The sequence below is a fragment of the Trachurus japonicus genome, chromosome 22 (assembly GCF_045865225.1).
Source record: "Trachurus japonicus isolate A0001 chromosome 22, Traja_1.0".
NCBI classification, from domain to species: Eukaryota; Metazoa; Chordata; class Actinopteri; order Carangiformes; family Carangidae; genus Trachurus; species Trachurus japonicus.
In genome coordinates, this window is record NC_140928.1 from 6,726,265 (window position 1) to 6,751,021 (window position 24,757).

At 41.9% G+C, this 24,757-nt stretch overlaps 1 protein-coding gene across 1 annotated transcript in view; it reads right to left on the reverse strand.

Annotated features, from left to right (window-relative positions):
- brf1a (BRF1 general transcription factor IIIB subunit a) overlaps positions 1 to 23,326 on the reverse strand; it is a 129,280-nt gene extending 105,954 nt beyond the window's left edge. Inside the window, exons 1-5 of the mRNA XM_085768589.1 lie at positions 23,057 to 23,326; positions 19,765 to 19,982; positions 16,351 to 16,431; positions 9,314 to 9,487; positions 3,369 to 3,400 (exon numbers count right to left, since the gene is read on the reverse strand). Of these exons, the coding sequence (XP_085624715.1) occupies positions 3,369 to 3,400; positions 9,314 to 9,487; positions 16,351 to 16,431; positions 19,765 to 19,948 (471 nt within the window). The 5' untranslated portion in view covers positions 19,949 to 19,982; positions 23,057 to 23,326. The remainder of the gene's footprint in view (positions 1 to 3,368; positions 3,401 to 9,313; positions 9,488 to 16,350; positions 16,432 to 19,764; positions 19,983 to 23,056) is intronic.
- Between the last annotated feature and the right edge of the window lie 1,431 nt (positions 23,327 to 24,757).

The window sequence follows — 24,757 nt, forward strand, 5'->3', positions numbered from 1 at the left end:
TGATTACTAATTATTAATCAACATTGTTTTCACCAACTTAATTTGATTAATGCAGAAGCACCTTTGGAGACAAAACATCCAAATCAGGTGATTGAATTTGCAAGAGAAAAGTTTGGGGCCGAACTTTCAGCCTCGGCTTTGACCTGTACAAAGGTTCATCACTGACACTCGATACGTTAACTTTCAGTTTCACCTCTAAAGTGGTTTAGTTCAGATGGATAAAGTGTAAAAAGCTTGTTTACAACAGCAGCATCACAGTTAATCAATAACATTTTTATGCAGTTCCTCTCCTGCCTGATATGAAAGCAGAGTTTCCAAATTAAATTAATCTTCTCGTTGTTAAATATAGTGCAAAAATGCATGTTGTAGGGATATAATTGTGTTACCACACCTCATATTTACTCCTGTATGAGCATACAGTTTTCATACAGGACAGGGATAATGTCAAAAACTGCAAAAACAAGGCTCAAATTGTTTTTTTCCAACTTAAATGTCAAAAGAAAACCAGAAAAGTCAAAATTCAGTATTTACCACTTAAATATTAAGTTTACATGATGCATGCATTCAAGTCAGTTGCCAGACAACCTGCATCTCCGTGCAGAGTTTTGTTACTCGTGCACAAACTGCTAAATTCGTCACCGTAAACTCTGAGCTCGAGTCTTGAAATTAAAATTAACCAGAGCTCAGCCTCCAAGCCGTCGAGCCGCTTGCAGACGAAACGAGGAGAAGACGACCTCCGCCTCCGCTCTGTGGCACTAAGTGAAACTTTCCGGGTCAGGGGGTCGACTCAGAAACTCTCCACCAACAAAAACACTGAGCGGACACTTGATCCTTCGCAGCCCGAGTGTCTGAACAGGTGGCGGGCGGGAGGCAGCGACCGAGACTTTCGAGGGCAAAAAGATTTCACTCAGAGGATTCGTGACGGGGCCGGAGAGACTGACGATGTTAGTGAGTCAAGTCCTAAAGCTGCAACAAACTGATCCACAGAACCAAACAGCTGCTGTCAACAGGTCCGAGAGTCTCCACTTTAAATCCTGATGCTCAGGTTTGACCGACAGAGGCCTGGAGGGGTCAAAACACAAATTTACTGGGGTGATCGTAATATCATTTTCTGAATCAGTTTCACTTTGTAAGAAGCTGAATCCTTAAAAACCTCATGAAAATGCATTGAGGTTTGGTTTGTAACACATGTAACAAAGAAAACTTATGAACGACCCCAAATTATTTTACATATATAATAAACACTAGAAACATCTATGCTTAGGGCTCTATTGACAGTTAATTTATAAAAACAAAGATATGGGATAAAGTTAGTGATTCAAAGCTTTAAAAAGCCAAAATAGCTTTATATCCAGATATCCTTCTCCAATGAATACACCTGTAAGTTGGGGAAATAAAACTTTAAATCAAATGTTGATTTTGAAAGTTCATTTTTTAAGTCTCTTGTAAAAGAAAAATATCTTCTGTGAGTGGGTTATTTCCCTCTCATTTTCGTCTGTCCTATCTGTTTCTGTTGTGTTTTGAGCGTATATGTTTGGATACTATTTTGATTCTCCAATTGTTGTGAAAGGGACCAGCGCCAATTTAGGATTGGAAAATTGTGATATGAAGTGTTTCGCTTGTTTTATTGTGTGTTTTATTTTATTTATTCAGATTTATCCTCTGTGAGGGAACACAGAAGATGTAGGGGTTCGTTTGAGTTATATGTATGTATTCTTCGTAACCTGTTGATCAAATATGATATAAAAATATAATTAAAGCCCCTGTACAGACTTTTCATTTAGTGTTGATTTTGGCGGCTCCTGTGGACGAAAGCGGCGGAATGAAGACTGCATTTCCCACTGTCGTGAAGACGTTTGTCTGGCCGGCGCGTGTAGATTTGTTTTGGAAACGTTGGAAAGAAGACAGGACTTGCTTTTTTTTTTTGCTTTTTTTTAGCAGCGTAATGTATCTATTCATATCGTTTCGTCAGTGGTCCGACCCGACCATGCCTTCCAGAGGTATAGAATTAGACTACTTAGAAATAGCGTATCTTCACACTGATGGGCTCATTTGCTGTTGTAGGTAACAGAGACACATCAGCAGAAACCAGAGACTTTTGCTTATCCAGTTAAAAGCTCCATACAGGGGCTTTAAAAGAAAGAAAAATATCTTATCAACAGGATTTCCAGGGGTAAAAACCTTCCTGGTGACCTGAGGTGACCTCTGACTAATCGACCAATCAATAGGATCCATCTCCTCTGATGCACCTGTTGTTAAACTCTGAGCTCCTGATCAACATGTGATGATAAAACACATGTTTTATCATCGCATCACATGACATCAGAGGAAAAACAGCTGATATTTTAAAGCCAGTATTGATCCAGCTCTGATCAATACCTCGGCAGCTGAGCGGACTAAAAGCGTCAAAGCTCCTCATTCATCCAAACAATGCAGCTATAAGACCAAGTGTCCCGGGTGTGGATCCATAAACCAGTGATCGGTGGGACGTCGCCGCTACAGCAGCAGGAGGAGAAATGCTGGGCATTAACCACCACCCCCGACCCCACCCACCCAAAAATCCACTTCAAAATCCACACCAGGCCTCCTGCACATGCCGGGGTGTGGAGATCGGGTGGGGGGAGGGGCAGCCCGGCTCCTCCAGGACAGCTGGGGGCATAAAAATAAAAGCCCCTGACCAGCTGTGACTCTGAGAAATGTCCCGCCACCTCCACCAACACCGCCACCACACCCCTGACTCACCCACTCACTCACTGTGAATCGGCTGCCATTAAATATGCAGACAAATGGAAGGGGTTTCTAAATTTACACACGCACACACACGCACACACACACATACACACACGCGACTCAGGTTTAATTACACGGGTGAAAGTCTGAATGCAAGATGACTGCAGTCAGAGCAAGTGGTTAGGCAGAGAGGTGCATTATGGGAGTCGTGGTGGGTTAGAGTCAGAGGTAGGGGTAGGGGCGGGCACCAGGAGGCAGATCAAAGTCAGGAATAAATAACTTTTCTTTAAAGTCTGCAGACGCTGGGTTTAGTTTAGATTTACAATAATTAGTTGATTAATTGACCGACAGAACTTTAATCATTAAAGAAAATTTATAACAGAGTATTTTTTTCTTCTTCTGTTTGTTTTAAATTGAACTGAATATTTAGAGGTTTAGACTCTAATTGAAGGCCAATAACTGGAAAAAACAGGCAGATTATACATTTATTGTATTCTATTCTAAAGCCTGACCAGGGACAAAGACTGCAAATTAGCTCAAGCTAGACGTCTTATATATGCATCACATTTTCCCATTTTTTGTCCCTGTTAAATAAACATTAAAATAAAATAATAACAGTCTTAAGTGTCGAGTCTTACCTGCAGGAGGTCACTGAGGTCCAGCAGCATGTCTGAGACAAACAGGTTAAGGCCAAAAACACTAAAAGGAATCAGGTGAAGGGAGTTTAAAAGAGTTAAGAGTCACATTGAGGCAGAATACAATAAAACAAAACATAAAAATTAACTTAAACTTTAATTATTTTAGTAAAAAGCTCAAAAAAACTTCACAAAACTTCCGTCTTTATCTTTATAAACCAGTCAACATCATATAAACCTGTTAGGAAGCTCTTTGTAACACTCACAACGTCGCATAGTGATTAAACTAAAGATTATTTTGAGTACCGCTAGACTTTCTGTTTGTATCTCTAGAGCATGATGGGAACTGTAGTCAGTGACATCTGATAGTGTTGATCTCTAAATAAAATAGGAGCGAAAAAACTGACTAATGAGAAGTGAGAACACACACACACACACACAATGTAAACAATAGGAAAACAATGAGGCCAAGAGATTAACAGCATTTGTGACAGTAAATGCTAAATAATAACAGTGCGACAATAATCCAACGATACTTGTGGATCACGTGGTGCGTCATGGAGCGAGAAACAAACAAAGAGCAAGTTAACATGAAAAGGTGAACAGGTGTGAAGGGGGCGGGGTTTTGTCTCGTCAGCTGATGTCACTATGTCGTCCTCACATGACGTAAAATGAAAATTAATAAAAATTATTTGTTTTCCTTTGTTTCATTCTATTTTGTATTATTTTGTTTATAATGCTATTCAAGATATATCAATGTTCCTTTTGTTTGTTTTGCTTTGTTATATGAGCAATTGCTTTTATAGATGTTTTTATAGGTGAGGTCTAAATACTATAAACCCATAGTGGGTTTCTACCTCAACCGCACATGTTTTTTTTTTCTCTTCTTTCTGTTTCATTGTTGCTTTTATAATAGTGCAAATAAACATAAAAGTCAGGGTTTTTTGTTTTTCAGAATAACCCTAAAAAGAATGAAAAATCTCAATCTAATTAAAAGAAACTGTTAAATTTTGATGTTTGACTTTTTTCATTGAAAAAATAGGAAAGGTGAAGTCAGGCCAGGTGACACGGAAGTAGAGGTTAACATTTCAAAATAAAAGACCATGGGGAAAAAAAAACAAACCCATTATGATTTAAAACCAACATCCCATCACCCTCTCTCTGTCTCTCTCTCTTCTCTGAGCTTGGAGCACCCTTGTCTCCGTGGCGACAGGGTCTCCGTGGCGACAGGTGCACCTGTCTGTCTCCAGCCTGCCAGAGTGGATTAAACAGGGTTTGGGGGAGATGGGGTGGGGGAGAGGGGGGGGGCTTCCTCTGAAAAGGCCTCACAATGGAATTAGCAGCAGTGCAGATGAAATGGAAAAGATAATCCCAGCACACGCCGTCTGGAGATTAGAGCCGAGCGCCTTAATCAGGAAAACAAACGACAGCCAGCGGGTCCTTGAACACATCTGGGACTCACTTGCATCTCGTTTAGAGCCACGGGAAGAGACCAGAGATGGACACTGAAACTGATCACACACACACACACACACACACATTTATATATTTGTCTCTGTTTCAACATAATAAAGCTGCCGTGATGTCCCCAGGTGCAGGAGCTCTGGTTTCATTGGTTTTTTCCACTCCTGATCGGCAAACATGGAACATCAACCTCCACTAATGCTCTCACGTCTGAACCGGAGATAATCCCACATCCACACACAGCCAGGATCCAAAAATCTGCCGGTGAAAAGCCAGAATGAATCCAGAGGAAGCAGCGAGCGGGGGAGGGAGGGAGGGAGGAGCTGATTAAAAACGCCGGCTCAACAAATCTACCGCCGGACTCTCTCAGGTGAAGGCCGCTGCTGCTCCGCCACAGTCGACGAGGCAGATGGCTGCAGGAGTTAGGACCAGATGCTCGGTGCCTCCGAGACCTCGGCGGGCTCGGGAACGGGGAGGTCGGAGCGGCCGGACGAGCCAAATCATTTCATGCACAGTGAAGCTGTTAAGAAGCAACGTCCGACATTTTAATCAGCATTTCTCCTTTAGAAGAAGAAGAATAAGCAGCAGCGAGTTGATGAGAAAGGAGCTTGTAACTTCAGATCTGTTTTTAGATCTGCTTTTATTCTGAAATGTCTCTTATTGCTGATTGAAAGTGTGTAAATATGCTGTGATTGGTCCTTGAATTTGAGGCAATTGTGCCTAGAAAGTCCTGAAAATAATGTTAAAGATGCGAGAATCCTGAATATTACACTTAACTATCCAGAGGCCACAACAATGGAGTTGATCATCTAAATTCTCACTTTTACTTCCGATACTTAAAGCAGGGTTTGTTTTAAAAACTAAATATTCACTTTTCTTTTAAGAAAATTGTGTTTTCCCATTCAGCTAGTTTGTTTTCAATTACTTTTAAGACTTAAAGAGAAACTATGCATGTCTGGCTGCTTTTCCGCTGTTTTGCTAACGCTCCTCTCCTCCATGTGCATTTGTTTCCAACAAAGCTGGGAAAAATCAATACATGAAGCTGTGGATAACGTCATATAACATATACGATGTTACAACGTGTGTATTTGTGTAGTTTTAACTGTCATAAACAAAAGATTACGGGTTACGGAGCACATTTGTGACGCGGTGCCGCAGAGAGCTGGGACACCGGGGCGGCGACCGAGTAACTACACTGATGTTGCAAGGTTGGTTTTCAGCCGTGAGACGCCAGGTGAAGGCAGAGAGTCTCCATTCTCACTCGTAACAAGTCACAAGTCATGTAGTTAACTATCACAACTATCACAATTAGTCCAGAGCTTTGTAATAAAAGGTAAAAATGTAGCATAGCCACGGGAGAAATCCTGCTTAGTTCCTCTTTAAGCACAGTAAATATCAGATATTTAAATATCAGATTACTGTGCTTAAAGTTAAAGTAAATATCAGATATTTACTCAAGTAAAAGAGTTTAACTTCTACTTCAGTCATTTCCTGATTAGATATTTGTACTTTTACTCAAGTGCTGCTGCCTTCAGGTGCCTCATACTGGACTGGTTTTGGTCCATGTCAACAGGAGAGCATCACACAGTAGCTGCAGATTTGTCATCTCCATGATGTGAATCAAGGAACCAGATGAAGATGATGTGACCTTTGTGACATGGAGCCTTATCCTCATTAGAAGAAGACGGTCAACTGTTGTCATAAAAGGGATAGACCGATCAGCAACGATTCTCAGTTTAAAGGCCCAAAGTTACAAAGATAAAAGTCAGAATGGATTCAGGACTTCATGCAAATTCTGACCGGACCATCAAGACTCATGAGACCAGGAAACGTTTGTCTTTCCATCTATGGAAGAAGAAGCTCCATTAGAGTGGAGAGGACCCCGGTTCTTCTTTCTCCTTCTGCTGCATCTGCTTCAAGGTTTGACCTGTTGTGGTTCAGAGATATAACAAGTGGTTATTTCCATCTCCTCTGACCTCTGACCTCTGGCATCTTCCTCCATCCCCCTGGAGATGTTTGTTTGTTTGTTTGTGTGTGTGAAAACCCCAGTAGATCTGCAGTTTATGAAACACTCAGGTGGTTTAAGTGACTTTGAACCGGTTCGTCTCCTCTGACCTGATGCTCAGTTTGACCTTCAGCAGATCTCCTTGAACATGAGTTGCTGCCTTGTGATTGGCCTGTGAGCGATGTGTAGAGGTTGAGTAGAGGTGCTGAGTGTTTATTTTTGGTTGCATGGATGTAAACACAAGTTTCTGGGCTCATTTGAAGAAGAGGAAGGTATAAAAGGAACAGGTTGGAGGTATAAAGAGAAGAGGAACGATGTGTCTGCAGCTGCAAGATCATCCTCGTCGTCTGGTTCTGCTCCGTGTGGTTTTGTGCTCGTTAAATTAAAGTCCAGATTAGACGAATGTTTCCCTCCTCCTCCTCCTCCTCCTCCTCCTCCTCCTCCTCCTCCTCCTCCTCCTCCTCCTCCTCTCCTCCTCCTCTCCTCCTCCTCCTCCTCCTCCTCCTCCTCCTCCTGCAACAGCGTTACCCACTCGCCCAGCTGTGGAGAAGGAAGTGAGCGCAGCTATTTTTACCACAGCGGCCTCACTCCTCCGAACATGAGCAAACAGACAAGGCTGCACTGACAACACACACACACACACACACACACACACACACACACACAGAGAGAGAGAGGCCCGGTAAACAAAGCAGCAGGAAGGCATTACATCGTCCTCACCCCTCTTTCATTAGTCAAACCTCTCCCGGCCGTCCTGTGCCACTGCTGCTGCTGCTGTTACGTAACAACAGAGAGCATCATCTGAGGCGAAGTGAGTCGGGAGTGAAAAACACAGAGCCGCCGCTGTGCTTATGAAAAAAGGATGAAGCTAAAAGTCCCATTATCCCGCCGCTGATGCGCCGCGCTCAGCTTCAATCAGCCGCCGTTTGCAGATTATGAAACATTAAGACGGCGACAGGCGGTCGTGTTCACATCAGACGTGCAACCTGAGCACTTTGATGTGCCAGCCGCCATCAGGTCATAACGCAGGTTTGACAAATTTAACTTTGCCTCCGCTGAACAACTGAAACTTCTGCTGGGATAATTGAAGCGAGAGAGAGAGAGAGAGAGAGAGAGTGCAGAAGGTTTTTACTCCTCGTGCACGCACAGGAAAACGGCGCTCTGATCAATTATGGAGGCGGCGCTTTGATCAGGTTTCATCTCCACTTTGTTGCAACGTTTAATTAGACCGACACACAGGCTGAAGGCTGAAGGCTGAAGGCTGAAGGCTAACCAACCGTGCTGACTGATCCCTGATCCTGCTGCAGCTTCCAGATGTTTGTTCATTCACTTGGAGCTGAATCAGTCAATCAATCAAGTGATCAACTGAAACCTGATCAGCAACAATCCTGACGATCTGGTGACTGATTCTGTCGTTTTAACTAAAAATCACTCGTTCTTGCCTCTGAAACTGGATAATATTTGATCTTCTTTCAGTGAAATTCCAACATATCCAATGTTGATGAGCATTTTTCCCTATTTTCCTACACATTCATTCATAAAATTATTATCAAAAAATAGCATTGCAACATCTTGTTACTTGTGTGTCATGTTGTACATCTACAAATGTTTTAACCAGTTTGAAAGTATTTAGTTCACAGGTTACCACAAACATCATGAGAAACTCAGTGTTTCTTTCTCTGTTAAATTAAATCAAAAATCTTTTTTCTTAACTTAAAGCAGAAGTAAGCGATCCGGTCGTTTTGGCTAACTTCCTGTCAGCCGATGGTGTTAGCAGTCCCCGCCCTCGTCCCTACGTCACCACATTCACGCGCATCCCTTGGCTGCACACACAGAGAGGACCGCCCCTTTATGCCGTTCTCTCTCCTCATTGGATAAAGGTTGTAGGATACAAGGAAATTTTTCTCCTCTGCTTACAGCAGAGCAGAGTGACTGACAGACCCGTGTTTCAGACCAAACACTCTATATAAGTGATTGCTGTCGGAAGATATAACTATTCCGCTAAAACATTCCGCTTACTTCTGCTTTAAATGAAATCAAAAATATTTTTATGAACCTAATTATTATTTCTTATTTCCTTATTATCTCTTATAACCTCTAGAAACGAGCAATATTTGAAATCCGGACTACAGTTCCCATCATGCATTGGCATGTTGACACAAACAGGAAGTCTAGTGTTTAAATGGGAATCAGAGAAGTAGCTGTGGGCTGCACCTTGAGCATTAGGAAAAATAATTAGCTAATTAGCATCTCAATTTAAACATAAAGTGAAATCCAAAGTTATAACGAGCTTTTTAAAAACAACTTTATGTAACTTTATCAGGGTCGACTGGTTTTTTGTAAATATAAAGAATTAGTTTGCAAAGTTTGATTCAAAATGTTGTCGTTAATTATGTTTTACTTTGTTCCTGAGCTTTGATTTGAAAACCTCATTCCTAGGTTTTCTAAAAACAAGTCAGAACATGAGCAGGAAGGATACGCGGCGTTCCCTCGGTGCGACACACCAGGTAGAGGCAGGCGGCGACGATGTGCCCCGCCTTGCGGCCGTAGGTCAGACGCTTGTTGAGCGCCATCCTGTAGAAGTTAAAGGCCGTGTCCAGACAGTGTTGGTTCATCTGCAGCTGGCGACCCAGAGTGTTGATGTTCTGCTTGGCTGGAGACACACAAACGGATAAAACAAATAAATAAACAAACGACAGTCCATCAGGATGTTTTCAAGTGATGAAGATGAAAACGTGGATGTGATCTCTGATTATTGCCTACGGCGGCCCAGAGAGGCCAAAACACTGCAGCTAAAGGAAACATGTGTAAAAAAGATAATTACAGTTAATGTGGAGCGAAACTTAATATACTTCATATTTACAGCTCTTATAGCATACACAATGGTTACTGTCTATATTTTTTACATTTACTGCAGCTATTTAGTGAGAAAAAGTTGTTATTTTTGTCGTAACAGTAACATTAGTTTTATAATTTGTGAAAAGTAACTTTGTTTTTCTGCGTTAAAACCTGCAGCTCATAAACTGGAACCACAGAGTAACTTAAATTTTACTAAAAAACAAAGATGCTGCTTCTCTCCACAAAACTGATTAGCACTTGTTTTGTTATTTATTATGCAAGTAAGTTTACATGTTTTCTCTTCTCCCTTAACTGTGTGCTTATGGTTTATTTTTCTCCCCGTTCACCAGTGGACATTTGTTTTAACATTTTTTAATTAAAAAAAAAAGTGCACTGCAGACAGAGTTCACATCTAATTGCAGACAATGCAATAAATATTCATTTACCTTCAGCATTTTTTTTACTTACTTGTTGTTGTTATTAAATTCTTGTATTTTATCTAAAGCTTTATTTATCATTATCACTGATCAATGACATTCACACTGTGACTTTATCCACTGACAGTGTTTAGTTTCACATTTTCTGTGCTGCTAAAGCTTTGATTTGATTTTTATTTGTCTCAAACAAGCACAGCATAAAAACAAACAATATAAAAAACAAAAAACAAAAACAATAATGACAATGACACACTGTGCAAGTTTGAGAAGGGGCTGAAGGAAGCAAAGCTTATCAAGTTCAGCCCGTCATACATCTATAATTCCATACAATTTAAAAGATGAAAACATAACTTTAATATGAAAGAGCCATGATTATAAACATACTAACTGAAATCCTTTCTAAAAAGAAATGTAACATTAGCTGTCCAGTTCTTTATAGCTGACCAAGAGTGTTTGTTTGGACTTACTTTTAAATTGTTTTAAGTTAATGCACATTTTTATATCCTCATCTAGTCTATTCCACATTTTTACACCACAAAATTACAGTTCCCTCTTAAATCATATGAGCATTTGAGCAAAGCTGGAAACTCTCCTGTGTGATCACGACTGCTCCTACGACAACAAGCCCTGACAGGCGTTTTTAAGGCGTGAGGTTCATCTAACTCGACGTCTTGACCACAAAGAAAGACACAAGTGAACCTGAACCTGACATGAACCTGTTTGTGGAGCACGGATGAAAACACACACACACACACACACACACACACACACACACACACACTCTCTAACAGGCGTGTAATTACGTAAGGTTTACTGTACGCAAACAAAGTTCTGCATGCCTGTCAGGAGGACACACGCCTGGAGACAAGCACAAGGGTTTCATTAAGTACATGTGAAAACAGACACAGACACACACACACATAACTATGTCTTCACACGCAATCACACAAAATGCACACACACACACACACACAATACAAACTGGTTCAGATGTACAAGCAGGTGGACAACGAGTTCATAATCACTGCTACACAGCTGGAGAGTGTGTGTGTGTGCGTGTGCGTGTGTGTGTGTGTGTGTGTGTGTGTGTAGACTTCATGACATTAGATGAGCTCAACATGTTGAGTACCCTCACACTCATAAACACACACACATACACACAACCAGATGTGTGTGACCCACTGAACTGAGTGCGACGTCTGGGAATGTGAGCAGCTCTGAGCTCATCGGGTCGTCATGCTGTTCACTTACAAACACACACACACACACTATCAAACCGCATCTGCTTATTCAGTTTCCCGTCTTTCATCGTTCCAGTAAAACATCAGTCATTCGTCAGCTCAGCAAAAACTTGTAGAGAAGAATAAATTATGTCAATAAATGTATCACATGTATGTTTACCTTATATATATTTATATTAAAGGACAATTCCGAGCAAATTCAACTCGGGTGTGTATTTTCCTAACATTTTAGGCCTAAAAGAAGGAATCTGAAGATTTTCAGTTTAATTGCTCCTGTTTTGCGGTAGTTGCGTCTGTCCCCGCATCGCCACGGCAGCCATGAATGGGAGCGGATGCAAGTTTTATGTTTGTAAAACTAGATCTAATTCAAAGTCTCGCGCGAGACTCAAGTTGACGCTCGGTTTGTTTACGTGCAGTCGGAAGCTCTCGTTTGTGTCATAAACACAGGAATATCAACTCTTGACTTGCTTGAAGTAAACAAACTTCTCGGTGCATGTTTGAGTCGCCATCTGACGCTGTCTGGGGGGAAAAATTTGCAGTTTTGAGGGCTGTAAACAGCCTAAGCAGTGGAACTTCCATCCGCTCCCATTCATGGCTGCCGTGGCGATGCGGGGACAGACACAACTACCGCAAAACAGGAGCAATTAAACTGAAAATCTTCAGATTCCTTCTTTTAGACCTAAAATGTTAGGAAAATACAGCCCTGAGTTGAATTTGCCCGGAATTGTCTTTAAGTGTGCAACTATCATGTGTGTCGTTGCATTTGATTTTCTTATTAATTTCTGGTCTCTGGTTTCTGGACATATCTTTTAATAACATATTTAGGTTTAAGGACGGGTCCATATTTGCATAACACACAGGATATCTGTAATATTTGCATATCTTTATGTGCCATACATATGTAAATATATGAAATTGTTCCCATCTTTAATGTATTTCCTATGTGTAAATATATAACATATTCGTATTGGGAGGTCTTTAATATCACAGACGTGTTTTAAATGCAGTAATAAATCTACTGTGCTGATATTTAGTTTGAATTTAAGAGACATAAAATCCAGATTAAACCAGAGTCCCGTCCGTGACTGGAAACGATGAATCGACGATGAGATTAAAAATCCATCAGAGCGATTATTAAACCTCTCTCAGGAGGCTTTTTTTTTTAATGCTTCGTGTCGACGGCGTCTTCAGAGCTGCAGAGACGAGGACATGTAGGGCGTTCGTTCATTCAGAAACAAACCAAAGAGAGAATCAGTATAATTCAGACTTTACAACCGTACGAGTGCAGAAAAACAAACAACAAACTTTTGTTTCTGTTGATGATGAATTTTAAAGCAACTGTGAACAGCTCTGAGTTAATTGCTGCCTAAGATTGTGTCACAGATGATAAGTAGGGCAGAGACTCGGCGCCGCAGCTGTAATTAGGACTCTTCTTCTTCTTCTTCTTCTTCTTCTAAGGTTTTAAAGAAAGAAAAAACATTGAAAGTTTCCTGACCTCTCCATGACTCCTAAAGCTCAAACCTCCAAACTGCTGCTGACTCCTCTGAATAAGTCAACAACACCTCATAATGTTTACATGATCAAAAACTGGGACACGCTACAGGGAAGCTTGAAACGAGGGGGGAGGTAGAGAGAGGTAGAGACACACAGGAGAGAGACAGAGAGAGAGAGAGGACTGGGACCGGTTTGTAAACCCCTCAAATGCATCTTTATCTTCTGAATAATAATAAACATTTACACTTTTACATTGAATACGAATAAATGCCAAAAAAAAAATTGTTAGTGCTTAGTAAGCTAATGAGACAGACTGTTTATAATACCTGCATGTTTGGTTTATGGTTATGGTTATTTTTGTTTTACACAAACTCACCTGGGCTATTATTCATATTTGGTAAATTATTCTGTGTTTTGGTATTTGTTTGTGAGAGAATCACAAAGCACGCAGCCACGCACATCCTCCAAAATAATCAAAACTAAAGAGAAAACTCTAAGAAATAGAGTTTGCACACTAGATTCAGCTCCCGCTTCGGGCTCTTCTTCAGACATGTGGTGACACTCACATTAAAACATTCGGGAGCTGAATCTAGTGTGCGGACTCTTTTGGTATTTGTTTTTGCATTTTTTTAAAGGTATTCAGAAAAGAGCCCACTGTGTGTCTTAACATTTGTTTAATCACTCCTCTATCAGACGATGTAGCCTAAACTTTGTGCAAAATTCTATTTTTGAGTAAATCCGGGATGAAAGTGTGGTTGTTTTTTTTTGCATTGGATAATGCAGGTGCACGAATTATGCGTCACGTTGCTCACGATTCATCAGCCAATGATATCAGGATCCGTCATCCGTCAATCAAACGTCTGAGAAAAACGAGGATACTCGTCCACCACCACCGACACAAACTCTCCTCCGTCCCTACTCCACTCTCCTCCTCCAGATCCCTGCGCTCCATCACTTAGCCTCGCTAGCTAAGTTAGCAAGCTGTAACGTAGCAAGCTTACTAGCTAACAGTTAGCTACGTTAGTTAAACACACTCGCACACACACACACATACACACACCGAGCTCGGTCTCGCCCCAAACATTGAATATCCCACCCGCTCGATAACGACCAATCAAATTTGTTTTCCTTACTCGGGTAAACTCATGCAGCAACCCGTGGAAACTCGTGGAAGGAGGCGCGACAAACAGGACAAACGGCCTGAATTTCTGAACATCTTTAAATTTATTTCTCTGCTTTAAATGAGAATATTGTCAATAAATAGCAAAAAAATAAAAATCGTATTTTTTAAAATCATGTTTTTTCATAACAATAATTAGTATAGACTATCATATCTGCAAACATCTTGTAGCACTCACTCGCTACATGTTATTTTTTAGTAGAGCAGCTCAGGCCGCCACTGGTTTGAATGATGGACGATGTGATGGATGTAGGAAATAGTAATATGAACATGGACAATAAGATTTCAACTAAATAAATAAATATAAGCTTTTACAATTTTTTGGGGGGTCTTTTTTGCATTTTCCTTCTTCCAACGACCGTTCCTCGTGTCTCCACGGTAACACCTCCATACAACCACGCTCCACTAGTGGGAACTTGGGGGCCGTTTTGGCTCCAGTCCCAGTAATCTACATGAATTCACCCTCATCACACACACACACACACACACACACACACACACACGTCGCTAATTAGCCTCAAATACGTTACACACAGTTACAGTTTAATCGTTTTGGAGCCGGTTCATAAAAATTCCTGACGAGCGTTAACAAGCTCCACATGTTGGAGAGAGACGACACTGATGCTGCAAGTGTGTGTGTGTGTTTCCCTACGAAGCTCAAACTACTGCTTTAAGCTGTGTGCGACACTGGTGTAACCCCCAAACACACACACACACAAACACACACACCGCATCAATCACCAAAGCCTTCACACACACACACACACAAAACTTTTCTCTTCATGCACACACACAGCGAATATAACAGAAGTATTCCCCAATCCTCTTCCTCATATCTTCTCTCGCTCTCACTCTCACACACACACACACACACACACACAGTGACTAAACTAATCCCCTTTATATCCACACACACACACACACACACACACACACCTGTATCTACACACTCTTCATTACTCAGCGTCTGCTGCAGTCTGACAGCTCTGTGACTCTGCGGCTCCGTTTGCTGAAAGACACCGTCAGTCAGCTGAGAAGATGACTGCCTGTCGCCATGGTAACCAGCTGCCTCCATACCTGACGAGCTCCGTCTCCGTCTACCTGTCCACCCATCATCAACCCACCGTCGACCCCTCGGCCCAGCGGTTTGTCACCGTCTACAAGTTGTTTCAAGGGGCTCCTGCAACTACTGGGTTACTTAAAGGGATAGTTCAACATTTTTGGAAAATTCTCCTATCACCATGATCCCTATAGTCATAGCAGTAGGTTCGTCACCTTTAATTATCGGTGCAAGTTGTTTTGAGATCTGCGGGGCAGAGATGTGAGCTGCTCAGTGAACACAATGGAGGTGAATGGTACAGGTCCCCTGTCCCTCATCAAACTCATCAAATACACAATCCAACAACTCCACAACGCTCTGGTGGACAAGTTGTGACCTGCACATTCACCACACTATGAAATAATAATGAGACAGAGTTGTTTTAGAGGTAAATTCATGCAGAAACACTGATGCGCATTCCTGTCAGGGACAGTTTTTCATCAAGCAGTCTCTGCATTTACCTCTAAAACAACTCTGTCTGGTAATATTCTGTTATTATCTCATAGTGTGGTGAATGTGCAGGTCACAACTTGTCCACCAGAGCGTTGTGGAGTTGTTGGATTGTGCATTTGATGAGTTTGATGAGGGAAACCAAGAAATCCCATGAGCCTCCGTAGCGTAGCTCTGAGCAGCTCACGGCTTCTAAAAACAGCTTGCACCGATAATTAAAGGTAACGAACCTACTGCTGTGACTACAGGGATTATGGCGAGAGGAGGATTCGCCAAAATGTTGAACTCTTCCTTTAAGGGGAGACGAGCTCCTCTCGTCCCACTGGAGCTGCACTGATCAGTGGATCAATCGATCAGTTGGTTCAGCAGCTTAATTAATCATTTCAGTCTTTCCTAATTAATGACGTCAGACCTGGTCGTCTCCACCGACCACGGCTGTGACTCAAGATGTAAAGATCAAAAGGGCGACGCAGGAGAACTAAAAGGTGAAAGTTATTTCCAAAAACTGACCACTGACTTTTCTTCTTCAGCACGTTTAATAAACAACACTAAAATCTGTTCATCACAACAAAACTGTTGATTCATCAGAGCTGGAGAGTGAAGAAACTTATTATCTAACTTGTACAAAACAAAACAAACCTCCATCACACAGATGAAAAGGGAGAAAATAAAAGTGTAAACGTGCAGGTGAGACTCACACAGGCTTTAAAAGTGGTGTGTGTGTTGTGTAGTGTGTTGTGTTGTGTTGGTGTGCGGCGCCCTCTGCTGGTCACTGACCTCTCTGCAACGTCTGGGCCCGGGACTCCCTGCCCATCCCGGTGAGGTGAGAGTCTCCGAACGTCGGGTTTCTGGCTCCATCTGAAGTCACAGGAGAGACGTTCAGGTTAGAAACAGAAATATTTACTAAGCTGTTTATTCTGTTATATTTTCTACACATCAGAAAGCCTTTACATGTTCTTCCGAGCACAAGTTTTGTTTTGTTTTGTTCTAGTTTCTCCCAAAACTTGTGACCAACTTTAATTCACATTATAGATTAATTTGCCAATTAAATGATGCTTATTTTGTTTACTGATCAACTGTTTAGTGTTTAAAATATACACAAAAAGAAATAAGTGTGACTCTCCCAGAGTCATGTCTTCGAATTACAACTTTAATCCAACCAACAACAAATACAACTCAAAGACATTTTACTGATCATCACACCAATAAATCATCTATTTGCAAAACATTCATATATTTCTTATTGTATATAAGATGCACAAACATAAATCATCATAATCACTAGTTGCATTAGTACCAGTTATAGTGGTAAAAGTAGTAGCAGTGGTTGTAGAAATAATAGAAATATTAGTAGTAGTTGTAATAGCAGTATTAGCTGTGGCATTGTCCGTACAAGACAACTTTCCCTTTGGGGAAAATAAAGTTTATATTGATTATAATTGATTGATATTAGTTATAGTAGTAATAATAAGAATGGTAGTTGTATTAGTAATAATAGTAGAAATCTACCATTGTAGCAATATTATATACAGTAATAGTAATAGAACTAATGGAAGAGAAGTGTCAGTGCAGAGTGAGTCTGCTGCGCCACCTAGTGGACAAACAGAGGAACTACACCACCAATAATAAAACCTAAAATGAATCGACTTGTGCACTCAGGAGTAAAAAGTTGTACAGGCTGAAGGTCAGAGATACCAACGGTACATTTTAACGGTACATTTTACACACACACACACACACACACACACACACACACACACACACACACACACACACACACACACACACACACACACACACACACACACACACACACACACACACACACACACACACACACAGATAAGCAGCGGTGGACCAACAGCACACACAGAGACTGTAACTCATAGAAAACCATTACATAACAACATCAGACTTCCTGAGTCACTGGGATCAAAGTCAGATCACTCACGTTCTGTGATATTTAAAAAACTGAACATGAAAACAATGTTTAGGATTTATTTGTTATTTCTGAGAACACAGATAAATCTACATTTCTTATTCACTAAGGTAAAAACTACTTTTCTCCAAAGCGAAACATATGATACATGTTTCATTTCAAGAATTGTTACTTGTTTTTCTTGTTAAATAATTGTCATTTGATTTCATAATTATTTAATAATGGTCAAAATGAGTGAAGCCTTGTGTGTCGGTGCTGGTCCCTCAACACTTCCTCTCTGTTTTAATATGATCAAAGACCAGATCCACGTTTCTTAATCCTCCACAGGCAACAGAACCAGCAAACATCGCACTCTCAGATAACTGGTTTTTAGCTCATTCTCAATGAAATTCAAGTGTCTGTGTGGTGTTTTTGTTCTTTTTTTTAAATAATACAGGACATAAACAGCTAAAAATCACGAGTCAGCACCATGACTCATCATGATTTCCACTTTCGACTGCAACGAACCAATGACAGAATCCGGTTCAGTAAATAAATAACGTCAAAAATAGGATCAATCCCACCTCTAGTCTGGATGTTTATCACTTATAACTTCACTCCAGGTTTAGGAGATAACACATATCCATGTTGATCAAATATATCCAAACAAATACAGAGAAAACACTAAGGATTTTCCTCGGTCTCAGCTTTAAATAAACCACAGATTTTGAGGTTTAAAGGTACATTGTGTAGGAATTACTCCCATCTAGCGTTGCGGTTGTATATCGCAAACAACTCAATCGTATTTTTCATGCTGCTTTCACATGAAATTGGGCAGACGGCAGACGGACGACAGCCGCTGCACGTAACGGCATAAACAAGCCTCTATGTAAACAAGTGGTCGGTCAGCACGAGGCAAAACAATACACGTGACCTGACCCACGTTTTACCGGCTTTCTCTCCACTTCTGTGAAGGCAGGTGAATGCAGCATCAGTGTTAACGCTCCATTCCTCCTCACTGCGTTACCGCTTTTCACAGACGCCACCTCGACCTGAGCCGACAGCTCCGGTGTCTCCGCTGAGTTTCCGTGGTTTCCTACCGTCACGCTGCCACTGAACGTAAAAACACGGCGACACGACATGGCAGCCAGCACCGAGCTTACCCGCTCCATGTAGATATGAATGATATGAACGGCAAATTCAGAGCTGAAAGGAACACTTCAGTTTGTTGATGGGGGGGGATTACTGATTAATGAAAAACCCTAACCCTAACCCTTTAACTGAGTATTAAAGCAGAAGTAAGCGATCCGGTCGTTTTGGCTAACTTCTTATCAGCCGATGGAGTTAGCAGTCCCCGCCCTCGTCCCTACGTCACCACATTCACGCGCATCCCTTGGCTGCACACACAGAGAGGACCGCCCCTTTATGCCGTTCTCTCTCCTCATTGGATAAAGGTTGTAGGATACAAGGAAAGTTTTCTCCTCGGCTTACAGCAGAGCAGAGTGACTGACAGACCCGTGTTTCAGACCAAACACACTATGTAAGTGATTGCTGTCGGAAGATATAACTATTTAAGACTTATATTAAAGCAGATATCAGTGGCACGGCCGTTTCGGCTAATGCTGTGTTCAAGGCAGGCTTTTGAAACCGTAAGTTACAACTACGACTTGGTAGCGTTCCAGGTAACCCGTAGCTCGTGTTTTTACCGTCCTGTTGTCTGTGAAAGTTCCCTATAACGGCCACTCGTAACTTCCGACCCGTGAACTCGTACCAGATCGAACTGGTATGACTTCACAGGAAGGAAAAACACAAAGTACGAGTTTCCTTGAACGCACCATGAGTTAGCAGCCCCCGCCCTTGTCAGGCATCAATTGGTCCTCGTGCTACGTCACCACATTCACGCGCATCCCTTGGCTGCACACACAGCCCTTCATGCCGTTCTCTCCCCTCATTGGATAACACTTGTATCCCACAAGGAAAATTTTCTCCTCGGGTTACAGCAGAGCAGAGTGACGGAGAGACTCGTGTTTAGGCTGAAATACTTCATGTAAGTGATTGCTGACGGAAATAGGACTATTTAGGACTTATATTAACAAAAACATTCCACTGATATCTGCTTTAACACAAATGTTCTGCTTACTTCTGCTTTAAGCAGCTTCTTTATCAATGAGCTTATTCTCCATTGACCTCCCCTGATGTTAAAACAACAGTGACCTCATGTCTCCACCTCTCATCAACGCCTCAGGTGAACTGTCTGGTCGTCGTCCTCTCACCTCGTGACGAGACGAACTGTCCGACGGCGAGCGAGCCTCCGCCTCCCGTCTCCACAAACTCCACCTCGGACACGATGATGTTGTCCTCCAGCACGGAGCCGCAGCCCATGCAGACGGCATCTCCACGGGCCTGGTCCACATCGATGTCCGAGCAGCCGCAGTTCTTACAAACCCTGGAGCTCATGGCGTCGGTCGGCGAGGGCGATGATCAAATATACCTGAGGACGGAGGAACGGAGAAGAGTCTGAGCGTTGACACATTCATATAAACACAACCTTTAAACTTTTACATACCTCATACCTGAGAGAGAAAATGTGTCAGCTGATGAAACCAAACACCTTTGAGCTGATCAATGAACTGAAAAAATTAATCAATTGGTCGAGGAACTGATTTTCAATTTCAGTCACTGAGCAAAGATAAAAAGTTCAATATTTTCTGATCCCAGCTTCTTTTTCTCAGCTGTTTTCAATATTTAAAGAACCAAACGTTTTATCAGTTAATCAAGAAGATTGGTCCTTAATTAACTTTTTGTCTTGTTGAAGACCTTAATTGTTTGACGGCTCATTTATTGTGAACTTGTGTTTCATTTTTGTCTCCAACAGAGATGAATTAACAGAGAAAACCTCCGGCATGGTTTTATCAGTTCATCATTCGAGGCTAAAACCAACAATTATTGTCATTATCAGTTCATCTGATAATTATTTTCTCTAATAAAATTGATTGTTTGGTGTAAAAACCTTCAGTTAATTTGAGGTCAGTGGCCCATTTTCACTATTTTCTGTTTGACCAGGTGCTGAAAATCCAAAATTTAGAGTTTACTCTTGAGCTCTTACATGTGCATGGTCGCAATGGGCTGGAGTCCAACCTGGACTGATTGATTAATCATCTGATGACAGTTCACTGACATGACCAATAAGATCTGTAAACAAACTCTGACAGCAAACTATAAAGAATAAGCATCATTAACCTCAAATCTTTCATATATGAGGTTTTCATTTATCGGATATCGCCATATCAGTATCAATGTTGGCTGCAAAATACCATATCAGCCTGGACAGAGCCAAACAACACACACGCAAACACACATTCACACCTATGGACACTTTAGAGTCACCAATTAACTTAATGTGTGTGTATTTGGACTGTGGGAGGAAGCTGTAGAACAGGGGGAACATGCAAACTCCACACAGACACAACACTACAAAGAACTTTTAACTGTCTCTCGACATTTCTGCAGAAGTCTCTGTTTGACCTACAACTACAAACGAGGCCATCGGTGGGAAGGAAGACAAGCTATTTCTAAAGAGTGTAACTCTATCTACCTTCCAGAGGCAGCGGCCAGGTCAAGTCGGTCCACCAGGAGAAACGATTTACGGCAGGAGGAGACGACACACACCTGATGAGGCTATAAATTAGAATTGAGTTGTTGCTATGCTAGCCAGTAAAAACCAAGCTCAATTTCATCGCTATTTTTTCATCATGGCTGATGATATGATACTGGGACAGGATCCACAAACAGAAAACAACTGTTTTTGTCCACAGGGGTGAATCTGCATAAGTTTATTATCGTTTCAGCGTTTCGTCCGGACGGAAAACGGCATTTTCGGGGGTTGAAAACTGAATTTTTAGGAAACAGGTCCCAGTGTTTTCGTCTGGACGCCTAAAACAGATCTTTTGTGAAACAATGATGCCATTCCCCGCACCGCTCTCTCCTGTAACATGAGCCACACTGCTCCCACACTAGGATAGCCTACAGTCTATGGACTTAACGTGACAACAACAGCCGACTACTGTCGCTCCCTCGGACACTGCGGCTGAAACGCGTCATATTTGCACTGACACGACTCCCAGTCAACATTTAATCCACATAAAGCTTGAAGTTTGAACAGAGCGGGGAGCTTTCCGTCTTCTTCTCTGTTTTTGGTGTGTAGCAGCATTGCAGCTCCACACACAGGCCTGGAGTGTGTACGACAGCGCTTTCAGTCGTTTTCAGTGGATCCGTGTGTACACAGATATTTCTAGAAAGAATGCCGTGTTTACGTAGCCTGACAAGCCAGACTATATCACTAAAATGTCTAGTCTGGCAACGACTGGTAGACCTCGGCTCAATCCAGGGGGCGGGATGAAGGCTGTCTTTCAAACTGCCTCTGCACGCAATAGGGTAGCGCTACGACCAATCAGAGCAAAGAGCAGGATGTTGTTAGCCTGACAAGCCAATTAAAATGTATGTCGCCATCGCGTTAAGCCCGCCCAACGACTCTCTAAACAGATAGACCGCTGTGATTGGTGAACACAATCGGTGTTCGAGACTCAAAAAGTTCCTATGGCTCATTTCTAGACCCACCTACGGAGCAAATATTTTTGCTGCCGCTAGGGTGCGTCTAGAAGATTTCCAGGCTAAAAAGCTAAAAAAGATCGTTTGGGTGAAGCTCCATTTTTGTGTGGATAAGGCCTCAGTCTCTGGGTGTCCCTGGACCTAATGAAGCCACCTGGGGGTAAGTGGGGGGCCCCAGTGACACACTTCCGCCCCGCGGCCGCCTGCAGGGTCGGTCCGGCCATGATGATGATGATGATCATGAAGAGTATTTCATCCACATTTATCTACATGTATTTGAGTTAAAAGCTTGTTTTTGGTTGATTTTTTTTGGGGGGGGGGACTGATTTTTGATTTCGGTCTTTATTCAGTCAGTCATCACATAGCTGCTAATACAACAACTATCAACACATAGTCACTATCATGACAATGTTTGTAGCTATTTATGTCAGTCCTACATAGCAAATTGAGCAAATTAAGCTACCCTTCAGCCTTTTTTAAAAAAAATTTTTTACACAATATAGGGGGGGAAATCATCCTCCTGCTCCTCCTCTCCACCGTGGTGACATGACATGGATGAGCCGCAGCCTCCTGCAGTGATTGTGCAGAACTTCACCGGTTCGCTACGTGGCACTGCTCCGCTCCGAGCGGAGGCCAACCCGGCGTCGAGCTCCCCCCCGGACAGGGTCCACACGACTGATGTTGGACCACCAGAGTCCCAGTATGAATCACACACACACATTTGCACACATCTGGTTCATGATGGTGATGTTGTCTCGGTCCAACAGCTGGAGTGAGAGTCACATGGGGGGGCTGTTGACAGCTGTTTTGCGGGCTAACGCGGCGCTGCTAACCGGCTCCACTGAGCCCACACGTCCGCTCCCACACACGGAGTGAGTTTGCGTTTCCCTGGACCCAACTGTACCGGCTGGTTTAACACACACATAACCGACAGCGAGGTGTGGATAGTGGACCTACCTGCCTTCAAGTCTTTCCAGCCACGCTCGCCGACTAGTCGCGTGTCAACCTCCTCTCCTCTCCTCTCCTCCGCACACCTGCGACCGTCTCCTGCGTGACCTGCGGTGGTTTTTTAAAGCTCCTCTCGGTAAATGCGACATTTATCTCATCGTGTCTCCGCTGTGTGGCCCCTCGAGCTTCGTTTAATGCCGTAATATCCGCGCAATCCTCTGCACAGCCTGCACAACACACCCAACATGTGCGTTTGATGCTAGTAGGGAGACACGGACGAGACCATTAGGAGCCGGGAGCGGGGGGGTGGAGCCGGATGGCGCTAATGTTTGATTTAAATAAAGTTTATATAATTGTTCATTTTTTCTCAAAAAATGTTTTATATAAATATTTTAGAATGATTTATGAATGTTAGAAGAAGATAAAATCAGCTCGCAACGACAAACGTTAGCATGTAGAGAGCTAACGGCGCTGACGGACACCCCCGCTGACGTAAGCACGCTTCTGAACGTCGCCGCTTTTAAATAGACAGTGAAGCCAAATGGACATGGAAAAATAAAATATTTATATAATAAAATCAATCTTGCTTTATATTCATGCTTGTGTTCTACTTATTTGTATTTCGATGAATAAATAATGGTAGCGGGGGGGGGTCTACATTATCAATATGTCATTCCTCTGACAAGCCCAGGCTTATTTAGGTTAAACTTTTAACCCTGTGAAGCTTGATCAAATCATCAAATTATCACAGCATTTATTTGATTAATATTTTATTAGATAAGTGAAATTATAACATTATTTGATTCAATGCAGACAGTAAGTATATGAACTGTAAGTGACAATATAAATGTTATTTTAGGAACTTGTTCAAAATTAGCAAAAGTTTGAGATAGAGGCCCTTGAAACTCATGTAGGAAATGTGATGTAATTAGTGTTAAGGCCTTATTCCCAGATTAACAACTGTTTCGTTACACATATAGGAGTACCATTTTCAGATTTTTGGGAGCCACAGTATTTCAAATTATCTTCTTCAAATATTTATGGATTGTTAACTTTTACTTGTGCAAACATTCGGGGACCCTTCAATTTATGAAACAATAGTGTTTATTCTATTCATCTGGGCTTAATTGGCTCGTTCGGACGGGAAACATTTAAGGAATTTCCATTTGAGTAGAAATTTTCTGACTCTCCGGTGACAAAGCCTTTCTAGTAGTTTGAAATTTTTACCGCCTGAATTGTCATTATAGAAAAAGTGCATAATGGAAACTGAGAAAGTCAAGACAGGGCATGCTGTGGGTGTGCTAAGAAAAGTTAGAGATAAAACTGCACATCTGCTGTGCAGAGAAGCAAAGCACAAGTTTGAACTTAACTGAAAGTCAGTTTCTGAAATCTGCTGAGCAAAATCTGGATAAATCATTTTTGAAAACAAGTTCAATTACTTGGCCCAAATGAAGAGAGAGTCAGTACAGAGAATAACTGATAACATCGTGCGACACATATGAGATAGTTTGACAGTGAGACTTATCACAGGACCAGGGGACTCATGGCTGCTGCCTGGAAACAAACTGTTAATGAGACAAGATCAGACAAAAACAAACATGACACTTTGTTTATTTTGAGTAAATATACAGAAGCATGCAGCGGTTTACAGATGTTTGCAGAACAGAGGAAGTAAAGAATTTAACATAACATAATGGAAAAACTATAAAT